The sequence below is a fragment of the Phascolarctos cinereus genome, unplaced genomic scaffold (genome assembly GCF_003287225.1).
Source record: "Phascolarctos cinereus isolate Bilbo 61053 unplaced genomic scaffold, phaCin_HiC Scaffold_2;HRSCAF=192, whole genome shotgun sequence".
Lineage (NCBI taxonomy): Eukaryota > Metazoa > Chordata > Mammalia > Diprotodontia > Phascolarctidae > Phascolarctos > Phascolarctos cinereus.
This window is the reverse complement of record NW_027555625.1, coordinates 146,390,726-146,416,427: the sequence shown is the minus strand read 5'-3', so window position 1 is coordinate 146,416,427 and position 25,702 is coordinate 146,390,726. Positions and strand designations below refer to the sequence as shown.

Sequence of the window (25,702 nt, the reverse complement as noted above, 5' to 3'; positions counted from 1 at the left end):
ACTTGCAGAATTCCTCTACAGGATCCTGGAAGGAGATGGAACTAGGTTCCTTTTCTTAACCCAATCTTCGGTGCTCCTTGAAGTCCAACTGGAGATCTGACACAGGTGACTGGTACAGGTTCTGTGTCATCTACCTGGGCTCAGGTACCTGCCCTAGTACCCACTCTTCTCCCTTTCCCTGAATTAGGCTCCATCCACGCCCTGTGCACCGTTGGACTGATTCTCTCCAGAGCCCCAGGGCAAAGGCTCCTCTTGACTAGCAATTTTCTCTGGTCCCAGTACAGTACTGACACTGAGCCTAGGGCCACCATTCAATCCATGACCACCTTCCTCCTAACTCATGTCCTTCCTGCCGCGCTAGGAAGCACCAAGGGGCAGCAAAACCGGGGGTAGACTATCTCCTCTGGCCCTCCTACAACAGATGTGGTGAGCCGCTACCAGATCCAGGGGCGTTTCCAGGAGCACTGCCCTCCTGAGATGCTGCGGGAAGTCAGTCTACTTGCTCTGCTTAGCCTGGAAGTGTCTTTCCTCCCTGGTTCCCCCTACCCCAGTCCCTCTTGGATTTTCTCTTGCCCCACCCACCTCCGAAGAAATCGAAGTACCTGGATGTTCGTCACTTTGTTTCATGTACAGTGAATCCTTAGGCAAGAAAGTGATTCCCTGGACTGGTACAAATGACTAGAAACTAGACAGGGCAGTGGGCCATAGCAGATAACTAGATGGAGTTCGGGAGACACAGTTTAAGTCTTTCTGATACTTACTGTGTGACCACCAGCAAATTTCTTGGGCTCTCCAAGCCTAGTTTCCTCATCCATAAAATGGAGGTAATAACATTTATACTACCTACCTCACAGACTTGTTTGAGGATCGAATGAGACATTTTTGGTAAGGCGCTATATAACATAATCTGGCCTCAGACACTTACTAGTTGTGTGACCCTGGGAAAGTCACTTCACCCTATTTGCCTCAGTTTCCTCATCTGTCAAATGAGCTGGAGAAGGAAATGACAAAACACTCCTGTATCTCTGTTAAGAAAACCCCAAGTAAGGTCACGGAGAGTGAGATACACCTGAACAACAACAACCTCGAAGTAGTATCATTAAAATAAATAAATAAATAAATGGATTTTTAAAAAAGTAGTATTATTAAGGACCCATTGTTCCTAAACTGGGGACAGGCAAGGGAAGGTGGCAGTGCCTCGCTCCACCTTCCTTTTCCAGTCTCTCCTACCCATTTGGAGAGGAAAGTTGAAGATTCGTATGGTCTTGATGATGGTGATGATGATAATTAATAATAATAATATCTGACCTTTCTATAAGGCACTTTTATGTACATTATCTCATTTGATAATCACAAAAACCTTTGTGTTCCCCCATCAAGGGGCAACAAAACCCTGGTGTTGCTACTATTATTATCCCCATTTACACATGGGGAAACTGAGGCTCAGAAAAATTAATCCCAGGGTCACATACCTAATAAGCGCCCAAGACATTCTCTAAACTGAAGTCTTTGTCCCTTCTTACCATTCTCCCTCAACAGAGTCAGAGAAGATTAATTTTAAAAATCTATCAACACCTGGGCAAGTCACTTAACCCCATTGCCTAGCCAAAAAAAAAAAAGCTATCAATAAGCAGCTATAATGTGCCAGGCTCCATTCTAGGAGGTGAGAATACAAACACAAAAGTAAAACAGTCTTTGCCATCGAAGAGCTTGCATTTTAGCCAGGGAAAATAACATGAGCTTCTTTGAGTATATATAAAAGCATTATATTTGGGGGAAGGAGGGCATGGGAAATCAGGAAAAGCTTCACAGAGAAGGTGGTGCTAGAACTGTAACTTGAGGGCAACTAGGGATTCTCCAAGTCTGGAATGAGGAAGGGAACGCATTGCAGGCATGGAGCCAGCGCAGAAATCCAGAGACAAGAGATAGAGCGTCATTTAAGAGGACCAGGAAGAAGACTGTTTTGACTGGACCATAATGTGTATGAAGAGGAAAATGGCGTCAGAAGACTGGAGAGATAGACTAGGGCCAGATTCAAGACTTTTATGCCAAACAAAGGAATTTGTATTTGATTCTAAACGTCATAAGGAGATACTGTAGCTTATTGAATAGAAGACTGACACAGTCAGACCCTTACTGTAAGAAAACCACCTTGGCAGCACTGTGGAAGATGGATTGGAGAAGGGAAACGGTACTTGAGGCAGGGACACCAATTCAGAAGCTATTGCAATAATCTAGACTGGGGGTGATGAGGACTTGATCACATAATCACATTTCTCCCCTGCCCTCCTTGATGAGGGCCATAGAGGCAAATGGTGGCACATTGAATAGAGTGCTGGTTCTGAGTCAGGAAGACCCACATTGAAATCTGGCCTCACATACTCACTAGGTATATGACCCTGGGCATATCACTTAATATCTGTTTTGCCTCAGTTTCCTCAACTGCAAAATGGGTATGATGATAGTAACATCTGCCTCTCAGGGTTGTTGTGAGGATCAAATGAGATAATATTTGCAAAAAAGCACGTAGTACAGTGCTTGGCACATAGCAGGCACTATATAAATGTTTATTCCCCTGAAACTAAGGTGGTGACTCTGAGGGGAGAAAAAGGAACAGATGGAAAAGAGGTTATGGAGATAGACATGACAAGATCTGGAAATGACTAGGATCTGTAAGATGAATAGGAACAAGGAACCAAGGATAACATCAAAGTTGCAAATCTTGGGGCCTGGAAGGATACTGGTGGCCTTGACAGAAATGGGCAAATTTGGGAGGGAGGTGGGTTTGAGGAATGTAAGTTCAGTTTTAGACATGCTGAATTTTAGATGCCTGCAGGACATTCAGTTTAAAAACAAATGTAAACTACTCTGCTCTCTATAATTAGACCATCACATATAAGATCATGTTGTTGTTGCTCAGTCATTTCAATCACATCTGACTCTTGGTGACCCCATTTGGGATTTTCTTGGCAAAGATACTGCAGTGGTTTGCCATTTCCTTCTCCAGCTCATTTTACAAATGAGGAAACTGAGGCCAACAGGGGTTACTTGATTTGCCCCAAGTCACACAGCTAGGAAGCATCTGAGGCCAGATTTGAACTCAGCAAGATGAGTCTTCCAGACTCTGTCCCCTGTACCGCCTAGCTGCCCAGTGTTCAGATAATAAAGTTTTCTAAGAGTTTTATCTGTCATGTCATTACCAATCCTTAATGAGATAAAATGTAAAAAAACTCTTTGACAACCACAAAAGTGCTATGTAAATGTCAGCAATTAATGTGATTTAAGGGAGGCCAGGTTTTCTCTTTTTACCTAGGCCAAGGCCCAGGGGAAGCCAGGTATGCCAGACAGAGAGCTCCTGGCTCAGCAGAGCCTGTTAGAGAGTAAGGAGGCTCTCAGAGAGGGGGCGCTGGGCCTTAGCGGGAAGTTCTATTCCTCTTAGTGGGGGGAGGGAGAGTGAGCTCTTGTTTGTACATGTGCCAATGCCCTTGATTCAATCCTTCAACACCTAACACTCGGGTTGCCCCAATAGCCTCCTAATTCAGGACTCGACTGTTTGCCCAGAAATGTAGGAGTCAGATGACTTCCCTCATCTGAAAACAAAACAAAAGGAATCCTAAGAGGCTTGGGGAGGAAGTGGGAAGGAGGAATGGAGAGATGAGACCACATTTTGCCTTAGAGTTTTGGCTCCTAACCACAAGCCTAAGCTGGACTCAGAGAGGGACCTGCACATGTCTGCCCAGAGTGCCCCCTGGTGGCCATCTATCCCTGCCTTCAACACCTCCACTTGAGGCCACAAAGGCTAAGCTTGTTAATATGAGGAGAAACTCTCCTGATTTAACATCTCTGCCACTCATTTGGCACTAATCACATACTGCCTACATTATTCATTATCTTACCACCTATATATGTCTTATTTCTGTAACTAAATAGGACTCCCCTCCTTCAGATCCAGGGCTCCGTCTCATAAATCTAAACATAATGTGGTACCTTGAATTCAGGAGGCTCAAGTCCAGACTCTAACAGTAGCTGTTTGACCTTGGGAATGATGCTGCCCACTTACATTTACACTACCCACTTCAAAATTGTTGAAGATCAATCAGATGAGATCATTTTGGCCTATTTCTTTAACAAAGTGATTACATAATAGCTATATAGAATATATATATAATAGCCATAAAATATATAATAGCTATATATAGAATATATAGAATAGCTACATATAATATATATTAGCACCCTATATGTGTATGTGTATAGGCTTCTATTATCACCACTGCCTCTCTTCTTCTCTCTTCCCCCTATTCCCACATAGACTATGGCAGATATTCCATCAGTTGCTAATTGATCCATTTGAGACATTTCCAAAGATCCTGAACATTTTTTCCACGTCCGAGAAAGTAAACTGTCCTCACCTTGGTTAATAGCAGGGATATCCCCATCCCAAGTGGACTGGGTCCCTTCAGGGGTGATGTGGTTCATGACACTGGGGGCATTTTCTTCTGGGGGTCTTGTAGGATCCAAACCTAGGCGAGAGAGGTGTAACAATGATAATTAACATTCCCATTGCCTTGTAAGGTTTATATAGTGCTTTCCTCACCATAACCCTGTGAAGTAAATTAACATATAAGTATTATCCCTAATTTACAGAGGAATACACGGAGGCACAAGGCAGTTACATGACTTGCCCTAATTCACACAGTGGAGGAGCTGCATCTCAGGCCTTAGGGAGCAATAGCAGTATTGTTTTCCCGATTCCACGTAAGCATATTCATTCTAGCTTATCCAGGTACCTCTCTCAGTGTGGGAGACCAGGAGGGACATCAAATTCTAGCATGTCTGGCCTTTTTTTCCTTTTGCCATAATCACACTTTGCAAAGTCACTTTTCCTAGGAGAAATTCTTCTTCTGATGCTGTCTCACACCTCGACTGCAAAGCTCCCAGGAAGGCTGCTCAGCCTTTCAGGCCAAACAGCCCCACGTGACTAAAACTGCCTATCACCCTCAGCCGTAACTCCAATCCAATAGAGGCCTCCCTTAAAGCCAGCCAGGGAAGAAGGAAGCCCAGCCAGAAGCACCCATGGGAGCCCCGCTGCCCCAGCACTAGGCAATACCCTAGTCCTTTTCGCTTTGTGTCTTGGTCCACCTAGTGCTGTGAGCAGGACAGTCTTCCCTCATGGGAAGTTGAAGAAAATAAGGTAATCCTACCAAACTCAGCCCCTCTACCCACATAGCCCAAGATGTGGTGCCATATGAGCACTAAATCAAGACACCAGGACAGCATGGTGTAATGGAAAGAGGGCATTTGCAGTCAGAGGGTATAGATTTGACTCCTGACTGCTTCTTACTAGACTGTGTAACCTTGGTCAAATCACTTAGCTTCTAGGACAAATTCCTTTAACTCTCTGAACCTCAGTTTCCTCATCTGTGAAAAGAGGGTTGGGATGGCCAAAATGATCCCTAAGGTCCCTTTTGCTCTAAATGCTAAGGTACAATCGATGATCACAGGTGGGTTTATTTAGAGCTGGGAGGGATGGGAAAGGACTTCTGAGAGCAGGAACTTTTTTTGGGGGGGGGTATTTGCCTTGCTTTATACCTCCAGCATCTAGCATAGTGCTTTACATTTAGTAAGCATTTATTGCTGACTGATACCTAATTGCTCAGAGAGGTTACTTGTCCAAGGTCACACTGGCACTAAGAAGCAAAATTTGAACCCAAGTCCTGTGACTCAAAAGCCACATGTTCTTTCCATTACGCCACATTGCATCTAATGAGATAGAATGGCTCTGTGATATTTAGAGACAAGAACTGGAAAAGGTAAGATTTCACTCAGCAAAAACTGTTGTTGTTTTTTGTCCTTCATTCTCAAAGAGGACCACGACATCAGGGAGGTGATGCCATGACATGCGAGTGGATTGGATTTAAGTGAGGGAGGGCTGTGCAAAGTCACCAGCCTCACTTTATCCTCTGTGCTATCTGGGTCCAGTGGCCAGATATGGATCAGGACGACTGGAGATGGTCCATAGCAAAACTAAGCCAATACTTGAAGGGCAAACAGGGCTGTCCGACCCCACTGCTCCTCTCAAAACCAGAGTCAGAATTCATGCTCAGACTTTTTCTCCATTCTTTTCAAGGCATTCCAAGAAAGAGACCACAAGTTCACAGGAGCTAGGACAAGGTGGAGTAGGGTGGGGAAGAAAGCATTTGAATAACTTAATTATTATCAATTATCCTTGGACTGGGCTTATTTGACACAAAGAAGGGAGGAAACCTTCAGGAAGGTAGTTATCCTTATATATGCCCATACAGAGAGCAGCTCGGTGGCACAACAGATAGGGTGCAGGGCCTGGAGTCAGGAAGACTCCTCTTTCTGAGTTTAAATCTGGCCTCAGACACTTAGTAGCTGTGTAACCTTGGGCAAGTCATTTGACCCTCTTTGTCTCAGTTTCCTCATCTGTAAACTGAGTTGGAGAAGGAAACAGCAAACCACTCCAGTATCTTTGCAAAACAAAAACACAAATAGGGTCACAGAGAGTCCATCATGACTGAAAATCAATTAAACAACATCAAGAACAAAGACTACTGCATTTGAGGTCGTAGATTGAACAGTGGAAAGGATCTTACAGGTCATCTAATCAACCCTTTACTATGTGACAGATGAAGAAACTGAGGCCCAGAGATATTGTGACTCAGCCAAAGTCACAGAGGTTATCACTGTCGGAGGCAGGATTTGAACTCAGGTTTTCTGATTCTAAATCCAGCATGCTTTCCCCTGCCCCGTATTAAAGGATGTGAATTCAGATTCAGGCTCTTCCACTGGACAAGTATCATAATCTCTCTGGACCTCAGTTTCCTCCCTGTAAAATGGGGATGGGGTGGGATTAGATGTCTCTAAGGTCCCGCCAGCTCTCTATATCCTATGACCCCATGAAATTTCCCCCTGCTGTCTCTTTCTCCCTCCCTCCTCTTGTGGCTTGAGGAGCTGAGCCCAGATTTCCTGGAATGGCCCCCAGCTGGGGAAGAGCTTATTACAGATACCATTAGCATCAATTATGATTCCTCCCAATCTACCTTTCTGACACCCACACAGTCCCAGTTCCAGGAACCAGAAACTAAGAAGTGAAGCCTGGAAGGAGTCAGTCAGGTTCCCGGTTTCGTGGCCCTTTTTACCTCCTACAAGCGTGAGCAGACCCAGCACCAAGGGCCAGGGTTCCAAGGCCCACCTCATGGCCATGTCACTGGGATCACCAGCACTGTCAGGGGCTGCTGGCTCAGCTCCCTCCTCCAATAGCTCACAGGCCCACCAGAAAAATCCACTCAGTTTAAAAACAAACTAACCACCTACTCCACCTTAAATCCCAGAATGCTTGGGACTCCTCACCTGAATCCTCTCTCCAGTTTGTCTGGTTAACCCCTAGGAAGCCTCTCTGGCCACTGAGATCGGCCCTGGTTTTTATTTAGGGCTCTGGGACCCATTTTCTCTGTGCCTAAAAGGGCATGTTGAGGATATAGACCACAGAAACATACTAGATTTCCAGTCTCTAGTCAGAAGACCTGAGTTTGAATCTAGACTCTGTTTTTGGTTTGTTTTTTGGGTTTGTTTTTTTAAATCACTCTTGTAAGCTTCCCCTCAAGGGTAGAAAGAGTGTGGGTCCTGGAATCAGGTAGACCTAAGTTCAAATCCAGCCTTACTAGCTGTGTGACCCTGGGCAAGTCACTTCATCCTGTTTGCCTCAGTTTCCTCATCTGTAAAATAAGCTGGAGAAGGAAATAGCAAACCACTCCATTATCTTTGGCAAGAAAACCCTAAATGGGATAACAGAGAATCTGACACGACTAAAATGACTGAACAATAACAAAGCTTCCCCTCTCTGGGTCCCAATTTTCTCATCTATCAAATGAGGCAGTTGGTTGGATTACAGCAAGGGATCTTAACCTGCAAATGGGGGAGGGGGAAATCACATCCTTAATTTCACTGACCTCTAACTGAAATTTAGCATTTTATTCAATATAAATATAGGCAGCCAAGCCCGGTAGTGCTAGCAGTACATGTAACTCTTACTAAAAGAAATCACAAGTTTTTTCATATCACATTACAGTTGTTACAAATATAGAAATATCATTTATACTCATCACTACTTTGGAATTTCTCTAGTTATTATACCTGATGCTAGGTATATTACTATATCGCAAATATGTTTTTAAAATATTTTGATAACTATATTTCAATATAATTGGTTCCATTTTTCATTCTTTTTTTAATTTTATGCATTTAAAACATTGTTAAAGGATATAGGTTTCACCATACTTACTGTCCAAGGAGTACATGACACGAAAAGGGTTAAGAACCCCTGGACTGAAGAAACCCTAACATTCCTTCCCCCTCTAAATCCTAAAATCCAGTCCCAGTGGGTCATTTCCCTCCACTCCGCTGTGCCCTTTCTACACCAGGCTCTGCACTGATGCTGTTAGCACAGAGGAACCCAGGGATCGCAGACTCTATTTCCTGTACTTTGCTAGGTAACCCAGAAGACATCATCACATACCTTGCCAGGTGCCTCAGTTTCTTTCTGTGGGCCTGAGAATGAGAGAGAGGCGATAAAGGCACAACAGAGTTCTTTGAAAATATTCTTTCCCCTCCTTGGCACCCCAAAGGCTGGGAAGAGCTCCAATCGGGCCACCAGGGGGCAGGGAAACATCACAAGAAAGGAACTCTGATCACAGGGCCATTTTTATGAGTGTCTGGATGGAAAGATGCCCAAAAGCTATGGGCATTCTACTGAATGGCAGCTTTAGAGCTAGAAGGAGCCTCTTGGGTCATGTCTTCCAACCCCTTCACTGAAGGAACTGACAAAGATGGCAGAAACAGAATGGATCCAAGTGTTCCGACTCCAAATCTAACATTTTTTCCACCATGGCATTTGAGGCAGCTAGGTGGCAAAGTAGTTAGAGCACTGGACCTAGAGTCAGGAAAACCTGAGTACAAATCCAGCCTTGGATACTTACCTTGGGCAAGTCACTTATTCTGTCTGCCTCAGTTTCCTCAACTGTAAAATGACACTTGTTGGGTTGTAAGATCAAAAGAGAGAATATTTGCAAATTGCTTAGCATGGTGCCTGGCATGTAGTAGGTACTTAATAAATGCTGGTTCCCTTCTTTCCTTCCTAATAAGTAGGGAACTCTTTCCTGTCCTCCTCCCAAACCAGAGGCCAAATAAACGAGGAACCAATACTTTTGGTGGGGATTTCCAAAACAATGACAAAATCAGAAGCCTGACTTATTCTCCTCCCCCTAACTCTACCTACCCCCATCACCATCTCCCATTCAATCTATCCAATGTCCCACATTTACCTAAAAGAGAGGCAGTGCCCCGTAGTGGAAAGAGCTCCAGTTAGAACATGTGGGATCCTCTCTAACCAGAAAGTTCACCTCCTTTCTGAGCCTGTTTTCTATTTTTAAAGTGGGGAGAGTGGGCAAGATGACCTCCAAGGTCCTTTTTCATTTCTAACATTCTATGACTCTGAGATTCAATACTTCTCAACTCCCTCATCTGTAAAATGGGAATAATAATATCTGCATTATCTACTTTACAGGATAGCTGTGAGGAAAATGTTTCCAGAATGAGCTATGGAAGGGTAAACTATTATTATGATGAAAACATAACTTTCATCATTATCACTCCCACGCACGCAAACTCCTCTGCTTGGCTTTTGAGACTTCTCCATAGTCTGTCCCCATGTTATATTTCCAGATTGTTGGGCCACAATTCCCCTTATGTAGAGGCTAACCCCAGCCCTTAATTACTTTCTGCCTTTTGTTTTCCACTATTTTCGTTTGTTTTGTTTTGTGTTATGCTTATGTCCCCAGCTGAGCCTTCTCCAGTCGTCCTGCTGAATATCTGGCCACTGAACCCAGATGGCTCTGGAGGAGAAAGTGAGGCTGGTGACCTTGCACAGCCCTCCCTCACTTAAATCAAAGTCAATTGCAAGTCATGTCATCATCTCCCTGATGTCATGGTCCTCTTCAAGAATGAAGGACAAACACAACGATGACAACAACACAATACAATATCCCCAAGACATTCTTCTTTCTGCAGAGTACTTCTGTATCACCCACAGGGTGATTACTCAAATTTTCTAGAACCTTAAAGTTGACCAAACACTTTCTTCATAGCACCACAGTGAAGCAGTATAAAATCATGCCCATTTTTCAAATGAGGACACTGAGGTTCAGAGACACCAACTGAATTTGACCAAGATAACATAATGAGTGTCAGAGCCAAGATTCAAAGCCGGGGGCACTCTCGACACCACTGTACCATATTGGTTTTTCTTAGCTCAGCCCTCAGAACAGTGACCTTTAACAAATGCTGAGAACTGTAGACCATTAGGGCTGAAGGGGCCCTCAGGGACCATCTTGTCCATCTACTTCATTTTACAAATGAGAAAATTGAGTAGGTGGTTAAGTAACTAGATTCACATGGCTCTTTTGATTAATGGGTGGATTCAGAGCAAGTTTAAAAGAAAGGCCTAACCTCAGAAAGAAAGCATAGCAACCACTAACCCCTAAGCCCTGGTAAGTGGCTAGGCTGAGGGGGACAGTATGGCGCAGTGAGTCATTTCTGACTTTCAAGAGAACCCTACAGAGACAGGCCGGCTGCCAAAGTCTCTACCCTAACCAAGAATCTTTGGAGGGAGCTATAATCGTACAATCATAGGGAATATCCATTTAGAGCTGCATGAAACCCTGGGGGTCATCTCATCAAACCTCCATTTTTAAAGTGAGGAAATTAGGGCCAGGGGAGATATCATAGAGTGTCACAGCATCTCAGAGTTGATGATGCCTTCCTTTCAGGCCACTTAGTCCAACCCGTATGTGAATAAGAATACTCTCAACAACTCACCAAAGAAGTGAGTGTCCAATCTTTGCCCAAAGACCTCTAGAGAGGGAGAAACTATTGCCTGCTAAGGCAGGCCATTTCACTGGAGAAAGTGCTAGTGGTTCCAAAGTGTTTTTTTCGTAAATAAAGGCTACATCTGCCTCTGGATAGCTTCTATCCTTTTTCATTTTGCTCTCCTTGGCCAGGCAGGACAATCTGATCTCTCTTCCATGAGATAGTCCTTCAAATACTTTAAAATAGCTTTAATTTCCTAATTTAAAGCTTATCTTTTCCATTTCTCTCACATAATCCTCATATAACATGATCTCAAGGCCTTTTGCCACGCTGATCTCCTCTGGATGCTCTCCAGCTTATCAATGTCCTTGTTATTAGGGTTTGTTTGGGTTTTTTGAGGCAATTGGAGTTAAGTGACTTGCCCAAGGTCACAAAGCCAATATGTGTCTGAGGCAGGATGTGAACTCAGGTCCTCCTGACTCCAGGGCGGTGCCACCTAGCTGCCCTCATAAATGCCCTTCTTAAATATAATGTCTAGAACTGAACCCAACATTCCAGAGAGCAATGGGAAAATCACCCATATCCCACATGCTATTACTTTCAATGCAGCAAAAAATTGCATTGATTCTTTTTGGGTACAATGACATACTATGGAGTCGTATTAAGTTAATTCAGTAAAATCTCCAATTAGAAAAATTGCCGTCTGGATCTATCTCCCCTACTTTGTACTCAGGAAGTGATATTTTGAAACCAAGTGTGAGACTCGACATTGATTACTATTAAATTTCATCTTTTTTCTATTCAAGCCAATACCTTCGCTTGTCGAGAGTGGCCATCCAGATCATTTGTGCCTCCTAGCTTTGTGTCACGTGCAGATTTGAAAAGCAGGCCATGCGTGCTTTTATTAAATATCTCTGAGCTAAGCCCAAATCCTGAGGGCACTCAACTATAGAGACCTCCTTCCAAGCTGACCTGGAACTATTAATGACTATTTTTTCAGGTTAGTCGCTTGACCAGTTATGAATTCACCTAAGTGAACCATAACCTAGCCAGATTTCTCCGTCTTGTGCACCAAAACGGCTCAAGAGACTTTGTCAAGGCCTACATCATTCCCCTGACCTTTTTGTTATTGTTGTTCAATTATTTCAATCGTGTCTGACTCTCCATGACCCCATTTGAGGTTTTCTTGACAAAGATCCTGGAGTGGTTTGCCATTTCCTTCTCCAGTTCATTTTACGGATGACAAAACTGAGGCAAATAGGGTTAAGTGACTTGCCCAGGGTCACACAGCAAGTAAATGTATGAGGCCAGATTTGAACTCAGATCTTCCTCACTCCAGGACCTGGATTCTATGCACTGAATCACCTGTTTGTCTCTGACCTCCCAATCTAGTAATCCTATCCAAGAAATAAATGCTAATATGAGGTATTACTGTAGGCATCCAGTCTTATGATACTTTTCCTGTTCTTAGTGGTCTTTCAGTGATCACTGACCATCATAACTGCCAGTTTTCTTCAGGACTTTGGGATATTACTCATCTGGGCCAGATGACTTGGACTTTCCTATTTTCCCCTACTTATCCTGGATTTCTGTTGGTCATTTTTATTCCATCCTTTTCAGTTCAGAATAGTTTTACCTTCTCTCCATCATAAGTTCTACCTTCTCTCCTTATCATCTTCCCATTTGCCCTTAGCCATAGTTAACAGAAGGTCACTGGGGCATTGAGAACAGAAAAACAGCATGAGGAAGGGAAAAAGTGGGGGCAGGGGTAGGTCGATAGGAGGAAAGTGTGCTTCCTCCCTAAAGGAGTTAAACCAAGCTTCTAAGAACCATACATGGTAGAGGACCACCATAGAGAGGAAGGATGCGACCCCTACTTCACTATACATGAGCATCCAGGGTTTGCTTTCCCCCAGCATCATACTAGTGCAAATACAGATGTGTTTGGCCCAAGGATCATCTGGCCTGGGAACTCAGGTCATCAAGGACACCTGGGATTATGGTGAAAGACTTAAGAACTCTGATCAACTCAACAACTAACCATAATTCCAGAGGACTGAAAAAATGCTACCTATCTCCTGGCCTCAGTGCAGAAGACATATACTGTTTTAGGCATGGTCAGTACAGGAAGAGAAAGAGGAATGAGCACTTAAGCTCCTACTATGTGTCAGGCACTGTGCTAAGCACTTTACAGGTATTATCAGGAATTTGTTTTGCTTGACTCTGAATATTTGTTACAAGGGTTTCGGTTTTGGTTTTTTCAATGTGAGGGGAAAAGGGAGATTAAACAGATTTTGTTCATTTTTTTAAAAATCTAATTTTAGGGGCAAGATGGATACAGCACCAGCCCTGCAGTCAGGAGGACCTGAGTTCAAATCCAGCCTCAGACCAAACATTTGACACTTACTAGCTGTGTGACCCTGGGCAAGTCACTTAACCTTATTACCTAGCCAAAAAAAATCTAATCTTAAAAATTATTAAAAGAAATTGTATCCCATTAAAGGATAGCTGGTATTAGTAGTTATGGCAGCATTTGCCATTCTCAGAGTATCCTCAGGTCTTAGTCTTGTCCCCTCCCCAGGTGCTAGAATTCCCATTTGTGGCTCTGCGCTCTGAAAATGCCTCCAATCCTTTCTAGAATCTGCCTCTCTTTGACAGTATTGCTTTTTGGCGGGGAGGGAACCCCACAAAACTTGTTTCTTCTCTTTAGCATTCCAAAATAAAATTCCTCAGCCTGTCCTGAGCGTTAACATTCTTGAAGCTATTTTTACAGAATTTTGCTGTGCTTTCCTATTTGTCCTCTGTTCCCTGACCTTGCTTCCATATTTTGTATATGTGCCTTTAAAAAAAAATCTTAGTTGTTGGGTAACTTTCTGGTTTATCCATATCAGTCTCTTTAAACCACTCTCTCAGTTTCTTCAGGTCACACAATTAGTGAGTGAAAGAGTGAAGGCTGGAAGCCAGGTCACCCCCAGAAGACAGGAAGGAAGGATTATACCCGTCTCGGGCATCGGGAGGAGGAGGAGCAAAGGTCAGACAAGAGGGGGTGTCCAGAAAGCCTGAGGGTATCAGCTGAGGCGTCTTGGGCTGGGTTTGGCGAATCCCCTGAGGCAGGCAGTCTGGGAGGGAGTGTGGGGGTGGAGATATTTTGGGCTAAAGGGTGAGGAAGTGGATTTGAGGCTTCCTGGGTTGGGGTGGTGGCATCTGTACCACGTGTGAAAGGTCACAGCTGAGTGGGAAGCAAGTGATGACTAAGTGCTGCAGACATCTGCCCGACTCATCTGAGGGAGCGAATGTCCTCGTCCAGGGGCTCAGGAGGCACTGGACGGTTTTCAGGGTTCAACTCCCCTACCACGCTAGGGATGTAGGGGAAGCATCAGACTTCAAGGAATCCCGAACAGGAGGGATTAAGAAAAGATCACAGCATCATGTCGCTTGCTTCTCAATGGGTGGGAGAGGGACAGAAAGGAGAGAGAGCATTTGGAACCCACATTTTTTAAAAAATAAATGTTAAAAAAATTTTACATGTAATTAGGAAATATTTAATGAAATAATTTTTTAAAAAGTTTTTTAAAGATCATGGGATCATAAGATAAACAATTTAGAATTGTAAGGTATTGTAGAGGTCATTTACTCCAAATCTTTCATTTTATAGCTAAGGGACTGAGCCCCAGAGAGGGTAGGCAACTTCCCTCACATGGGTACCCAGGCTTAGAAGTGAGTTCCACTTACTCCAGATCCAGTCTTCTTTCCACCACAGCATACTACCTCAGACAACCCAATCAAAAGGAACCAATATATTAAAATATGTGGGGGGCAGCTAGGTGGCACTAGATAGAGCACCGACCCTGGAGTCAAGAGGACCTGCGTTCAAATCCAGCCTCAGACACTTGACACTTACTAGCTGTCTGACCCTGGGCAAGTCATTTAACCTCATTGCCTAGCCAAAAATAAAAAAGTAAAAATAAAATATGTGTAAGATCCTAGGATTTAAGTTGCCTGAGAGACCACTGAATCCTAAACCTTATTTCTTTGTGTTTTCTGGTTTCATTTATAGCAAGAATGTAAATCTTGATATCATTCAGTTGCTCAAGTTATTGTTAGACAAGGATCTCACACTTGGAGCACCACTATGTTCGTGGCTGGTCTTGAACTATAGGATTTTTAACACCTGTTGAACTCCCCCATCACCTTGCCATGGTTATTGTAGAGGAACTCACAGGAATTTGAGTCCTTTTGCAATTTTCTTCATTTCAAAGGTTATTAAAGAATTCACTGCCTTGTGGTCAAGCTTCGGGCATTAAGTCTCTCTGGTCCTCAAGCAGCAGATACAGTCTTTTGCTGGTACCATATCTGAAGTTTTCCTGCAAGAGCTAATAATGCCCTGGCACAGCCTTCAGGAAAAAAATCCAGTTATCTCCCAACCATGAGATCTCAGGGTCATATTTTTGTGGATAGACAAGTGAGATTAGAGTATAAAACACCACCAGGAAAAAAATGTGTTTTGTTTAAATCACATATAGAATTTTAAATAAAAATAAGACATTTCTTTTGTTCCATCAAGGACATTTAAAAAAAAAGAAGAAGAAAAAGAAAAATATCTTTGGGGCCTCTGGTTATTCTGCCCCTTTTCATTGTTGTAATGGTAGGTTGGCCAATGGGAGTCCAGTCCTCAGAGCGTGGGGGAAGGGGTGGAATTCTACTCCCTACCAAACCTCATGGGAGGCTTGGTGAGCCTCCTTCTAGAAGCATGGCATATAGGTAATATAGGGGCTCTGCCCCACCCCTTTCAGAGCATATGCAATTATATTCTGTGACTATTTCCTATCTGCTTATACTGCTATAAAGAAAAGTCTTTTCAGTTATCTGCTGATCCAGAACAGAAAGTGAACACAAAAGTCTTCCACAGAGAAATTTGAGCTTTCTCTTCCCTGGTTGCAAACACGAAGAAATGCAGTAAGCTTCTGGTTATGGAGGGAGGCCTTGTGTGCATTGGCTACTGAACCTGAACTGAGAGTGCACACAAAAGGCTCATCTTTCTCTGACCAGCACAGTTCACACAATTATTAGGTTACTCATCGTTAATCAACCCATCAACAAGTATTTATTAAGTACCTACTACGTGCCAGGAACTGATCTGGGCACTGGGGACACAAGTACAAAGAAAGAAATAATCTCTACCCAAAAGGAGCTGACATTTTAATGAGGGAGAAGACAGGGAAATATTAAAATAAGTGTAGAATAAAAGTAAAGTGGATCAATACAAATATATACCAAGTAGTTACATACAATGTAGGTTGGGAGGGAGAGTGCCATCAGCTGTGGGTTGGAGTGGGGTGGGGTTTCAAGAAGGGCGTCATGGAGAAAATAGTGTTTAAGCTGTGGCTTAAAGGAAGAGAAGCAGGGATGTTCAAAGATAAATAAGATCATAGTATTTAGAGCTAGAAATCATTGATTTCAGCTTTCTCACATTGTACCTAAGGAAAATGTGATTCCCAAAAGATTAAATGGTTTGGCCAAAGTCATACAGCTAAGGTAGTAAGGAGCAGAGTGTTATTAAAACCCACTGGAAGGCAAGTAGGTAGCACAGTGGATAGAGCACTAGGCCTGGAGTCAGGAAGATTCATCTTCCTGAGTTCAAACCCTGCCTCAGACACTAGCTGTGTGACCCTGGGCAAGTCACTTAACCCTGTTTGCCTCAGTTTCCTCATCTGTAAAATGAGTTAGAGAAAGAAACGGCAAACCAGTATCTTTGCCCAAAAAAAACCCAAATAGGGTCACAATGAGTTGGACACACCTGAAAACAACTGGACAACAACAAATTATAACCCAGCTCCTCTGACTCTAGAAGCCAGTGGTTCTTTACCTTTGTTATACTTAACATACCACCTCTTCCTCAAGGCACTGAGGTGCCTTAAAAATATTTGTTGATTGTTAAATAAATGCCTGAGTCCTACTGAACCCAGCTGTTTCCTTTGGCCCAGGAAGAAAATAGAAAGAAATGTGTAGGTGTGTGATGGTGGGTAGGGATGGGGAGGACAGGGAGACCCCCACCTAAGGACCACCCCTCCAATCATCTACCAGCAGGAGGAAAGAAAGAAGCTGATGACAGGGAACATGAAGAGGTTAAGAAACAGGAAGAAGTAAAAGAAAATTAACACCATGAACCTTCCCTGTCCACCTCCCTACTCTTGAGTCTCCCACCTGCTCTGAATCCCTATACTCTTTGCCGCACAATTTAGCTCTTAATTAACATGATTAGTGGCCTCTGTTCTTTCATGGACAATAACACCAGAAGCAGTGATAGTAGTAAAACCCTAGTAATAATGCTCTGCTACAGCCGAGCTTCCTGGGGGAGGTACTCCTAAAAAACAAGTCCTATTTATAGAGCAGAGTGCTTCCTCTACTTCCAGCCCCAAAGTCAACGATCCCGCCTGTGAGGCGGGGATTTTTATCCCCATTTTACAGATGAGAAAAACGAGTCTCAGGAAGATTAAGTAACTTGCCCACGATGACATAGTTACTAATTCTAAGGCCCCTTCTAGCTTTATTATTCCAATCTATTCCACTCCCATTGTACTCCATTATGCTCTACCAAACCAGCAGGTAGAGACCCTATCTTATTCACCTACGTATCTCACTGAGCCCCAAACCCAGAACCTTGTTCATAGGTTGTTGTTCAGTTGTTTCAGTTCATGTTTGACTCTTATGACCCCATCTGGAGTGTCTTGGCAAAGATCCTGGAGTAGTTTGCCATTTCCTTCTCCAGCTCATTTTACAAATGAGGAAACTGAGGCAAATAAGTTAAGTGACTTGACCAGGGTAAACAACTACTGTCTGGGGCCAGAACTGAAATCAGGAAGATGAGTCTTTTTGCTTCTAGGCCTGGCACTCTTATCCACTGTACCATCTAGCTGCCCAGCACGCATACAGTATTATATGCCAAGAGGGGCAGCTAGGGGGTGAAGTGGATAGATCCCCAGGCCTGGAGTCAGAAAGACCTGAATTCTATTGCAGCCTCAGGCACTTACTAGCTGTGTTACCCTAGGTAAGTCATTTAACCCCGTTGCCTCAGTTTCCTCACCTGTAAAATAAGCTGGAGAAGGAAATAGCAAACCACTCTGGTATCTTTGCCTAGAAAATGCCAAATGGGGTGATGAAGAGTCGGATACAATTAAAAAACAACTAAACAACAAACATGCCAAGAACTATGCTAAGAGCTTTATAAATATTATTTCATTTGATCTTCACAACAACCCTGGGAAGTAGGTGTTATTGTCTTGGGGGCCAACAACTCCACTGCCCCCAGTGGCTTAAAGACTCTTGAGCCTTCTCTTTCCCCTAGCCCCAGGTTTATAATGGAAATTAGAGGCTTCTAGGGCTCTCATAACCTACCTCCTGGAGAAAGGAAGTGGGGACGGAAACAAGCACTTATAAAGTGCCTACTATGTGCCAGGCACTGTACTAAGCATTTTACAACTATTTTTCCAGATGGGGAAACTGAGGCAAACAGGTTAAGTGATTTGCCCGAGGTCACCCAGCTTAGTAAATGTCTAAGGTTGGATTTGAACTCAGGTTTTCTTGAATCCAGTCCCAGCATTCCATCCTTTACATCACCTAGCAGCTTCTATGAATGAAGAATGGGAGAAAATATTGTATTTCCAGAATGAAGACATATACCTTCACCCCCATCCCTACCATTCTTCAAGGTAGAGATTGGTGGGGTTTTTTGGTATGGTTTTGACGTGGAAAAAAGTCCTAGCCTTAGAATTCAGAGATCTGGGTTTTAGTCCTAGCTCTCCCATTAACCAGCTGTGTGATCTGGCAAGTCACTTAACCTGTGTGAGTTTTGGGTCCCCCATTTGTAAAACAGGGATAACACTGGGCTACAAATCACTGCCCCCCACCTGGGACTGCTGTGGGGAATAAGCTTTGCTCTATACGTATTGTTATTATTCCCTAAACACTGCTTCCCCAGGAAACTCAGCAGTTCCTCAGCTCTAATTCTCTTCATCCTTCCCACAGAAATTTCTGAGACATCGGCTACTAGCCCAGGGCTGAAGTGGGGAACTGGGACATTTGACTAGCCTAGAAGAGGAAGGAGTCCAGAGCAATGGTTCCCACTACTGCTTAAAAGTGTGGGACAAGAATGACAAGGATTCTCCACCTTTGGGGGGGGAGGGAAGTGGGGCTAGGAATTTTTCCCTGTGCCCAGGACTACTCCCTGGATCAAGGCTGATCCCATCTGGCCCAGGGCAGCAGTTAGTCTTATGATCTGAGTTGGTTCTGTATCCATCTGGGCTCACATCCCCCTCTACCAATACCCACAGCACCCCCACCACAGGTGAAATAACTCAAGGCAGAAAAGAGACAAGTGAATCCTAGTGGGAACCAAGGACTCCACTGCCCCTAATAGCTCAGGGACCCCCATTCTGCCCCCTCTTTGTCCAGATTTATGATAGGGGTTGGAGGCTTCTAGGGCTCTTATAACCCACCTTTGGAGAAAAGAAGTGGAGAAGGGAACACTCATTTAAGTGCTTACTATGGTTCCAGGCATTATCTCTCTTGATAATTGTTATTGATGATAAAGGAGTAGGTAATGTGCTTCTACATCTGATAAAATGATCCATCCTCTTATTTAAAAAAAATCCCAGCCATTTAGGAAAAGGCCAGGATCCAGGAGTCACTGTCTCCTGATTTTCCCAGAGCTATTTCTCTACATCTCACACCCAGACCTCCCTATTTCCCTCCAGGGCTGGCTGAAAAGAAGAGGAAGAGTGAGGTCTGATTTAGAAACAGCTTATGAGCCCCTTCATGCCCTTACATGGAGACAGGAAGCTTAGGGTTGCTTTGTGTTTGTTTTTTTCTTTAAAAAAAAAACAAAACAATGTTTTATTAAAATATCCACAATGTTCTGTATAAATATAAAGTGCTAATTTTCCAAGCCCACCCACAGGGCTTGTGGGCTTGGGGGGAAGTGGGAGAGGTGGCAGAGGGGGGAGTAGTAAATGTCAGTTGAACATAAATAGTTTTCCGGTATACACACACACACACACACACACACACACACACACACATGCTGTATTGCTTTCCTACTTAAGGAAGATGCTGGTGATAGAACATATTAGTCCACTGAGTCATCCAGCACTCCCAGGATCCTCTGTAATCATTATGAGCTAGGCTCATTCTCAGGGCTCTCTGAGCCTGGGCAGGCCCTTCTGCCTAACCCAGCCACTACCCCCAGGGCAGCCAGGTTTTCACAGCACAAGTTTCAGAGTTAGGTGCCCCAGTGGCTTGGGCTTGGGGAAGACCCAAGTTGGAGAACAGTAGTGAGTGGGGGGGACTGCCTGGGGGGAAGGAGACTGGGAATTTTGGCAATTGACCCCAAAACCAGGGTCAGGGGCCAGAAAGGCAGGAAGAAATGGATGGGGGGGGGCAAATTAATTTCTGCCTGTTGAGGAGGGGGAAAGAGGGAATAGAGAAGATCTAGTATTCATCTCCATTCCCTCATTAATGGGGAGGGTTTGACCTCACACCCAGAGCAGAAGAGCACCAAATCAGGACACCCAGCATGTCTTTCTTCGTGTTCTTTCCCCTCCCACTGGTACCATTCACAGCTCAGGGAGGCAGCTTTCCAGAGAAAGAGTACCCAGAAAAGTAAGACAGAAAGAATCAGTTATCTCAGCTTGTCCTGCTCTCCACCATTCATGTGAGGTTTTTTCCAATGAACTGGAAAGTCCTTACTGACAGGGGCCAGAGCAGAGTCCTTTCACGGAGAGCAACAGGACTACTCCCACATTTGAGCTGACAGTCTAGAGGGTTACAGGGGTTCGGTGAGGCAGGAATGGCACCTCCTCTCCTAGTGGCAGAGCACTTGGGTTTCGAACTGCAGAAGCTGTCCCATGAAACCAAAATTGGGGGAGATGACCCCACGACGCTGTTTGACAAAGTCAAAGGCCTCCTCCAATTTCACCCTTTGGCTCTGCATCAGGTACGCTAGGCAGATGGTGGCTGAGCGTGAGATGCCTGCCTGGCAGTGTACCAGGACTCTTCCCCCAGAATTCTTCACTGAGTCTGCAGAGGAGGAGAAAGGGGTGGTCAGAGAGGTTGGGAAAGAGGGGAAGTTAAACTTCTACTCCTAGGCACTTTCCTTGTTCCAGGGGTTCATTCCCCAACCCCCAACCCACAGCACCAGGTTTGCTTCTCAAACCATCTTTCTCATAACCTGTGTATGCCATGACCACTCTGAGCACAATCCTGGAGAATGCCCCCTCTAGATGGAGGGTTGAGTAGGAGGGCAATAATCTGCCTATACACACACACACACACACACACACACACACACACACACACACAAAATCCTCAACCTCTGTGTTAAATCCCTAAACCCAGCTTCTTAACTTGATTCTCTGACTAGGATTCTCAACAAAGGATCTCCAAAGATGAAACCTTCTTACCAATGAAGCCAATGGCCTCCTGGAACCACACACTGATTTCAACCATCTGGTTGTCTTCTACGGGGATACTTTTGTAGCGGAAAAGGCCTTCGAAGTGGTTTGGACAACTGGCGGAAACATTGAGCACAGCTGTGATGCCCAGAGCCTGAAGACCCTCCAGGTCTGAAGAATGGTTGCAACTGCCCAAGTAAAGGAAGGGCAAGATCTCCACAGGGCCACCCTGGGGAAAAAAGAAAGAGCTGGTGAGATCCCTGGCTCAGCCCCACTGTCACACATACCCTTCTGTGTAGCCCATCTGGAGACCCCACTAGAAAACAATTCCCCAACCTAATCTGTTGCCCTGAAGGTCTCAGAGAATTTAGAACAGACAGAAACACATCCCCAGAGGGGCAAACTTAGCCTGAAGAGGAGTATGCGTCAGGTCTTACATAATAATGTCAGCCCTCACATAATAATATGAGTGTTGCATATGATAAAGTCTGAATGATCTCATCTAGACCTATAATAAGCACATACACATATGCACATACACACGCACCACGCGCGTGCACACACACACACACATACACACACACAGAGTATCATAGGATTCAAAGCTGGAAAGTATCCTAGGGATCATTTAGCCCAACCTTCCCATTTAACTGATGAAGAAATGGGGGCCCAGAAGTGAGGAGACTCACCAGAGGGCAGACATAGAGGTAGCAAGTAACAGAAATGGGATTGGAACCTATGTCCTCTCACTCCAAATTCAATGTTCCTTCCACTAACTACACTGTGCTGTGTTGCATAGACACATGAATCACATAAATATCATATGTCCTAGAGGCAGCTGGGTGGTACAGTGGATAGAGCACTGGCCACGGAGTCAGGAAGACCTGAGTTCAAATCCAGCCTCAGACATTTGACACTTACTATGTGTGACCCTGGGCAAGTCCCTTAACTCCATTGCCTAGCCAAAAAAAAAAAAAGGCAAAAAAAATCACACATCCAGGACAATTCAATCCAAAAAAACATTTATGAAATGTGTAAGAACTGTGATAAGAACTTGGAACACAAAAAATAATGAAGCCTGCTCTCATTGTAGTGAGGGAGATACAAACATAGACAGGTAAACAAATACAAAATAATGCAAAGTTGTTTTTTGTTTCCCCCTCCCAAAAAAACAGAGTATGCTTCTGATTGGAAAGTTAAAGGTAGAGATGAGAAAATACTTCAGGTAAGAGGTGGCACCTGAGCTATGTTTTAAATCCATTTATATATGCACATATATAAACACATCTACATAAGCACCCTCACACAAACACATATGCACACTCACACAATCTCAGTCTCTTTACTTCAGTTTACAGCCCTCCCAAAAACTATTTCACAAGGATTCTCCCAACCCCTGAACTGCAAGTGTCTCTAAAGTATCTGGTACTGTGAGGATCCCAGACCAACCCAAAGCCTCCATCGGGTGTCACTCACCTGGTCGTACAAAGGGGCCCCAGTGCCTGGACGGCTGCTCTCTGGCTCAGTCACAGGTGGGGGTAAAGCTGGCGCAGGAGGTTCTGAGCATAGATCTGGGAAACTGGCCTGGAAGCCTTCGAAGCCTCCTGTAAAGAGAACAATGGAGAAGAGCCATGAACAGGGGATGCAGAAACCATGGGGCATGTCAGAAGGGGGCAGGGGTAGGAACACATGATGCTTGTGTGAGAGAAGCTGTGGAGCCCCGGGCGCGAGGCTGTGTGTCATTGAATCACAGGACTTAGAGCTGGAAGAGATCTTAGAAATCATCTAGTCTAACCCTCGCATTTTTCCGATGAGGAAACTGAAGCCCTGCCAAGTGAAATTACTTGCCCAAGTTCACAAAGGAAATAAGTATCAGAGCAGGTATTTTAGACTCAGGTCCCCCCATTCCAAATCCACTGTTCTTTCCCCTACGCTCCTCTCCTGGGACAGTGCTTAAGTAGTCAAATACAAGCAGGGACTTCGGAAAACAGGAAAGCGATTGCGCTTACCTTGGAGGAAGCAGACAGCAGTGGGTCTAGTTCGAGTCTCCTGTAGCAAGGCGGTGAGCAGCATCCGAGGTAGACTGTCGGCCCGGAGCTCTGCCACAGAGCCACTAGCTTCATCCAGCACCACCACTCGGGACAGCTCCCCCTGGCTCAGCCGGCCCAGCAAGGTCCGGTCGGGGATCAGCCAGTCCAGATGAACTCCGGCAGCCCCCCGGGACCTCCTGCGCAACAAGGCGTTCCAGTGCACAGGCCGGGCTTCCAGAACGTGACTCTGACAGAAGGCCAGGAAGGGCCGGCAGTCCAACAGTAGAGTCCTGTCCACCTCGCGAGGGTCCCCCAGCAACCCCCGAAGCTCCTGGCTTTCCATGGGCAGCACCTCTTCCATCACCATGTTAGATCCTGAAAGGGGCAGAGGAAGAAGATCCTGCCTAGTTGGGGGAGTCACACCAAACACGCAAGAAGTGGGTAAGGAGAGAAACTTCAGTCTCTGGTCCGCTCAGAATTCTCACTCCTTTTCCGCTCCGATCCCTAGGGCTGCTACCAAGCATCTGATCTCTGAGCGCCTCTGAGCACTTAAATACCAGTCAGGCCCGCCCCCGAGTTGCCTTACAAGGGCAGTCTCAGGAGAAGAGGAACTCTCTTTTAGGACGGCTTTCTCACGTGTGGCTTTAGACAAGGTCGGCCCCGCCCCCAGAGGACTAGGGGAAAGGCCAGGGAAGTGCAGCTAGTGATGTTAACTGGGGGAGGAGGCATGTGAAGAAGGGGGAGAGAGATTCATCATCTTCTGGGAAGGAGTGAGTACCAGCAGTCTAGAAGATCCCCCGGCCCGATCCCCATGTGAATTCAGGGGAATCACAGAAGTCAGAACTGGAAGGGACCTTAAAGAGATCAGCTATTCTGGCCCCTTTGTTTTACAGGGCCTGGAGAAGGGGAAAAGGCTTACCCAAGAGCACCCACAGAAAAGAAGTGGCAGTCAGGATTCCAGCCTACATCGTTTGAAAAGTCCAAGCTCTTTACTGAACCACAAATTATATATTCGAGAGTCCTAAAAAGTCCCCTACAAATGATATGTTTTCAGGCCTTCTCTCACATCAAAATCGAATCCAACAAGCATTTATTAAGCACCTACTATGTGCAAGATATACAAACACCAAAAAAATTAAAAATAAAAAGTCTCTGCCCTGGGACTTTTCTATAGGGACCAGTACCTAATAATTCCCAGACATCTACACACACACACACACACACACACACACACACACACCAGCTTTCCTCTGTCTTCTGCCCGGGCCGCATCTAATCAAAGAAGTAGATCAATCAAAGCATCTTACAGCGCTTACAATATTGAAAGAAACCTTAGAAATTGTTTAATTCAATTCTCTTGTCTTTAAAAGGAGCAAACTGAAGGCCAGAGAGGTGAAATTATTTCAAAAGTCACGTCACAAGTTAACTTAGCTGTCCCAAACTCTGAAGAACTCCTGAAAGTTTGGCTTCCCAGGGCAGCTAGGTAGTGCAGTGGATAGAGCACCAGCCCTGGATTCAGGAGGACCTGAGTTCAAATCTGACCTCAGACACATAACACTTACTAACTGTGTGACCCTGGGCAAGTCACTTAACCCCATTGCCTAAAAAAAGAAAAGAAAGTTTGGCTTCCCAAAACTACATGAGATCTCCTCAGGCATTTGCCATTCTCTGGAATACCTCAGCTGCCTTTCCCTCTCCCCCCCAGTGGCTGCCACCTGCTAAAAGTCTCATTCCCCTATTCCTGCAAGGCCTCTTTCCTCCAGTTGCTACTTCTTGTGTCTTATGCCTTCTTCCTCTCCTCCAGTCTACCTTGGGATTTCTTTTTTCTGAGAAAATGGAACATAAAAAAAGGAAAGTCTTACATTTACACTTCATATTTTCAGCACATCATACTTTTTAATAAGTACTTTATATTCTTTTGAAAACTCTTTCTTATCCCTAATCTCATTTAATCCTTATGTTGAACCTTCAATACTTCTCCATTTCATAAATGAGGAAACTGAGGTTGTATTTTGCCCAAGATCACACAGCAAGTTAACGGGAGAACTGGAACTAAAACCTGGACCTTTTATTCCAAGGCTCTTGTATGTGGCAGTGAAAAGGACATTGAACATAAAATCCAAACACCTAAATTCAAATCCCAGGTCTTTCACTTATTTTGTCTTTTTGTCTCTTTTGGTCTCAGTTTTCTCATGAGTACAATGAGAAAGTTGGATTTGGGGATTCTTAAGCCTTTTTGTGTCATGGAGTCCCTTGGCCGTCTGGTGAAACCTATGGATCCCTTTCTCAGAATCATCTTTTTAAGTGCACAAAATAAAATACATAAAATTACAA

General features: G+C 44.5%; 2 protein-coding genes across 2 annotated transcripts in view; both read right to left on the bottom strand.

Annotated features, from left to right (window-relative positions):
- The window catches only part of ASTL (astacin like metalloendopeptidase), a 28,317-nt gene extending 19,993 nt beyond the window's left edge, over nt 1-8,324 (bottom strand). Inside the window, exons 1-2 of the mRNA XM_020989479.1 lie at nt 8,309-8,324; nt 4,413-4,523 (exon numbers count right to left, since the gene is read on the bottom strand). Of these exons, the coding sequence (XP_020845138.1) occupies nt 4,413-4,523; nt 8,309-8,324 (127 nt within the window). The remainder of the gene's footprint in view (nt 1-4,412; nt 4,524-8,308) is intronic.
- Nucleotides 8,325-19,735: 11,411 nt separating this feature from the next.
- Nucleotides 19,736-23,907, bottom strand: DUSP2 (dual specificity phosphatase 2). The gene is made up of 4 exons (XM_020988453.2): nt 23,348-23,907; nt 22,815-22,942; nt 21,348-21,567; nt 19,736-20,964 (listed from the first exon to the last, which is right to left on the bottom strand). Exons 1-4 carry the CDS (start codon nt 23,733-23,735, stop codon nt 20,750-20,752), a joined length of 951 nt encoding a protein of 316 aa, XP_020844112.1. The 5' UTR covers nt 23,736-23,907; the 3' UTR covers nt 19,736-20,749.
- Between the last annotated feature and the right edge of the window lie 1,795 nt (nt 23,908-25,702).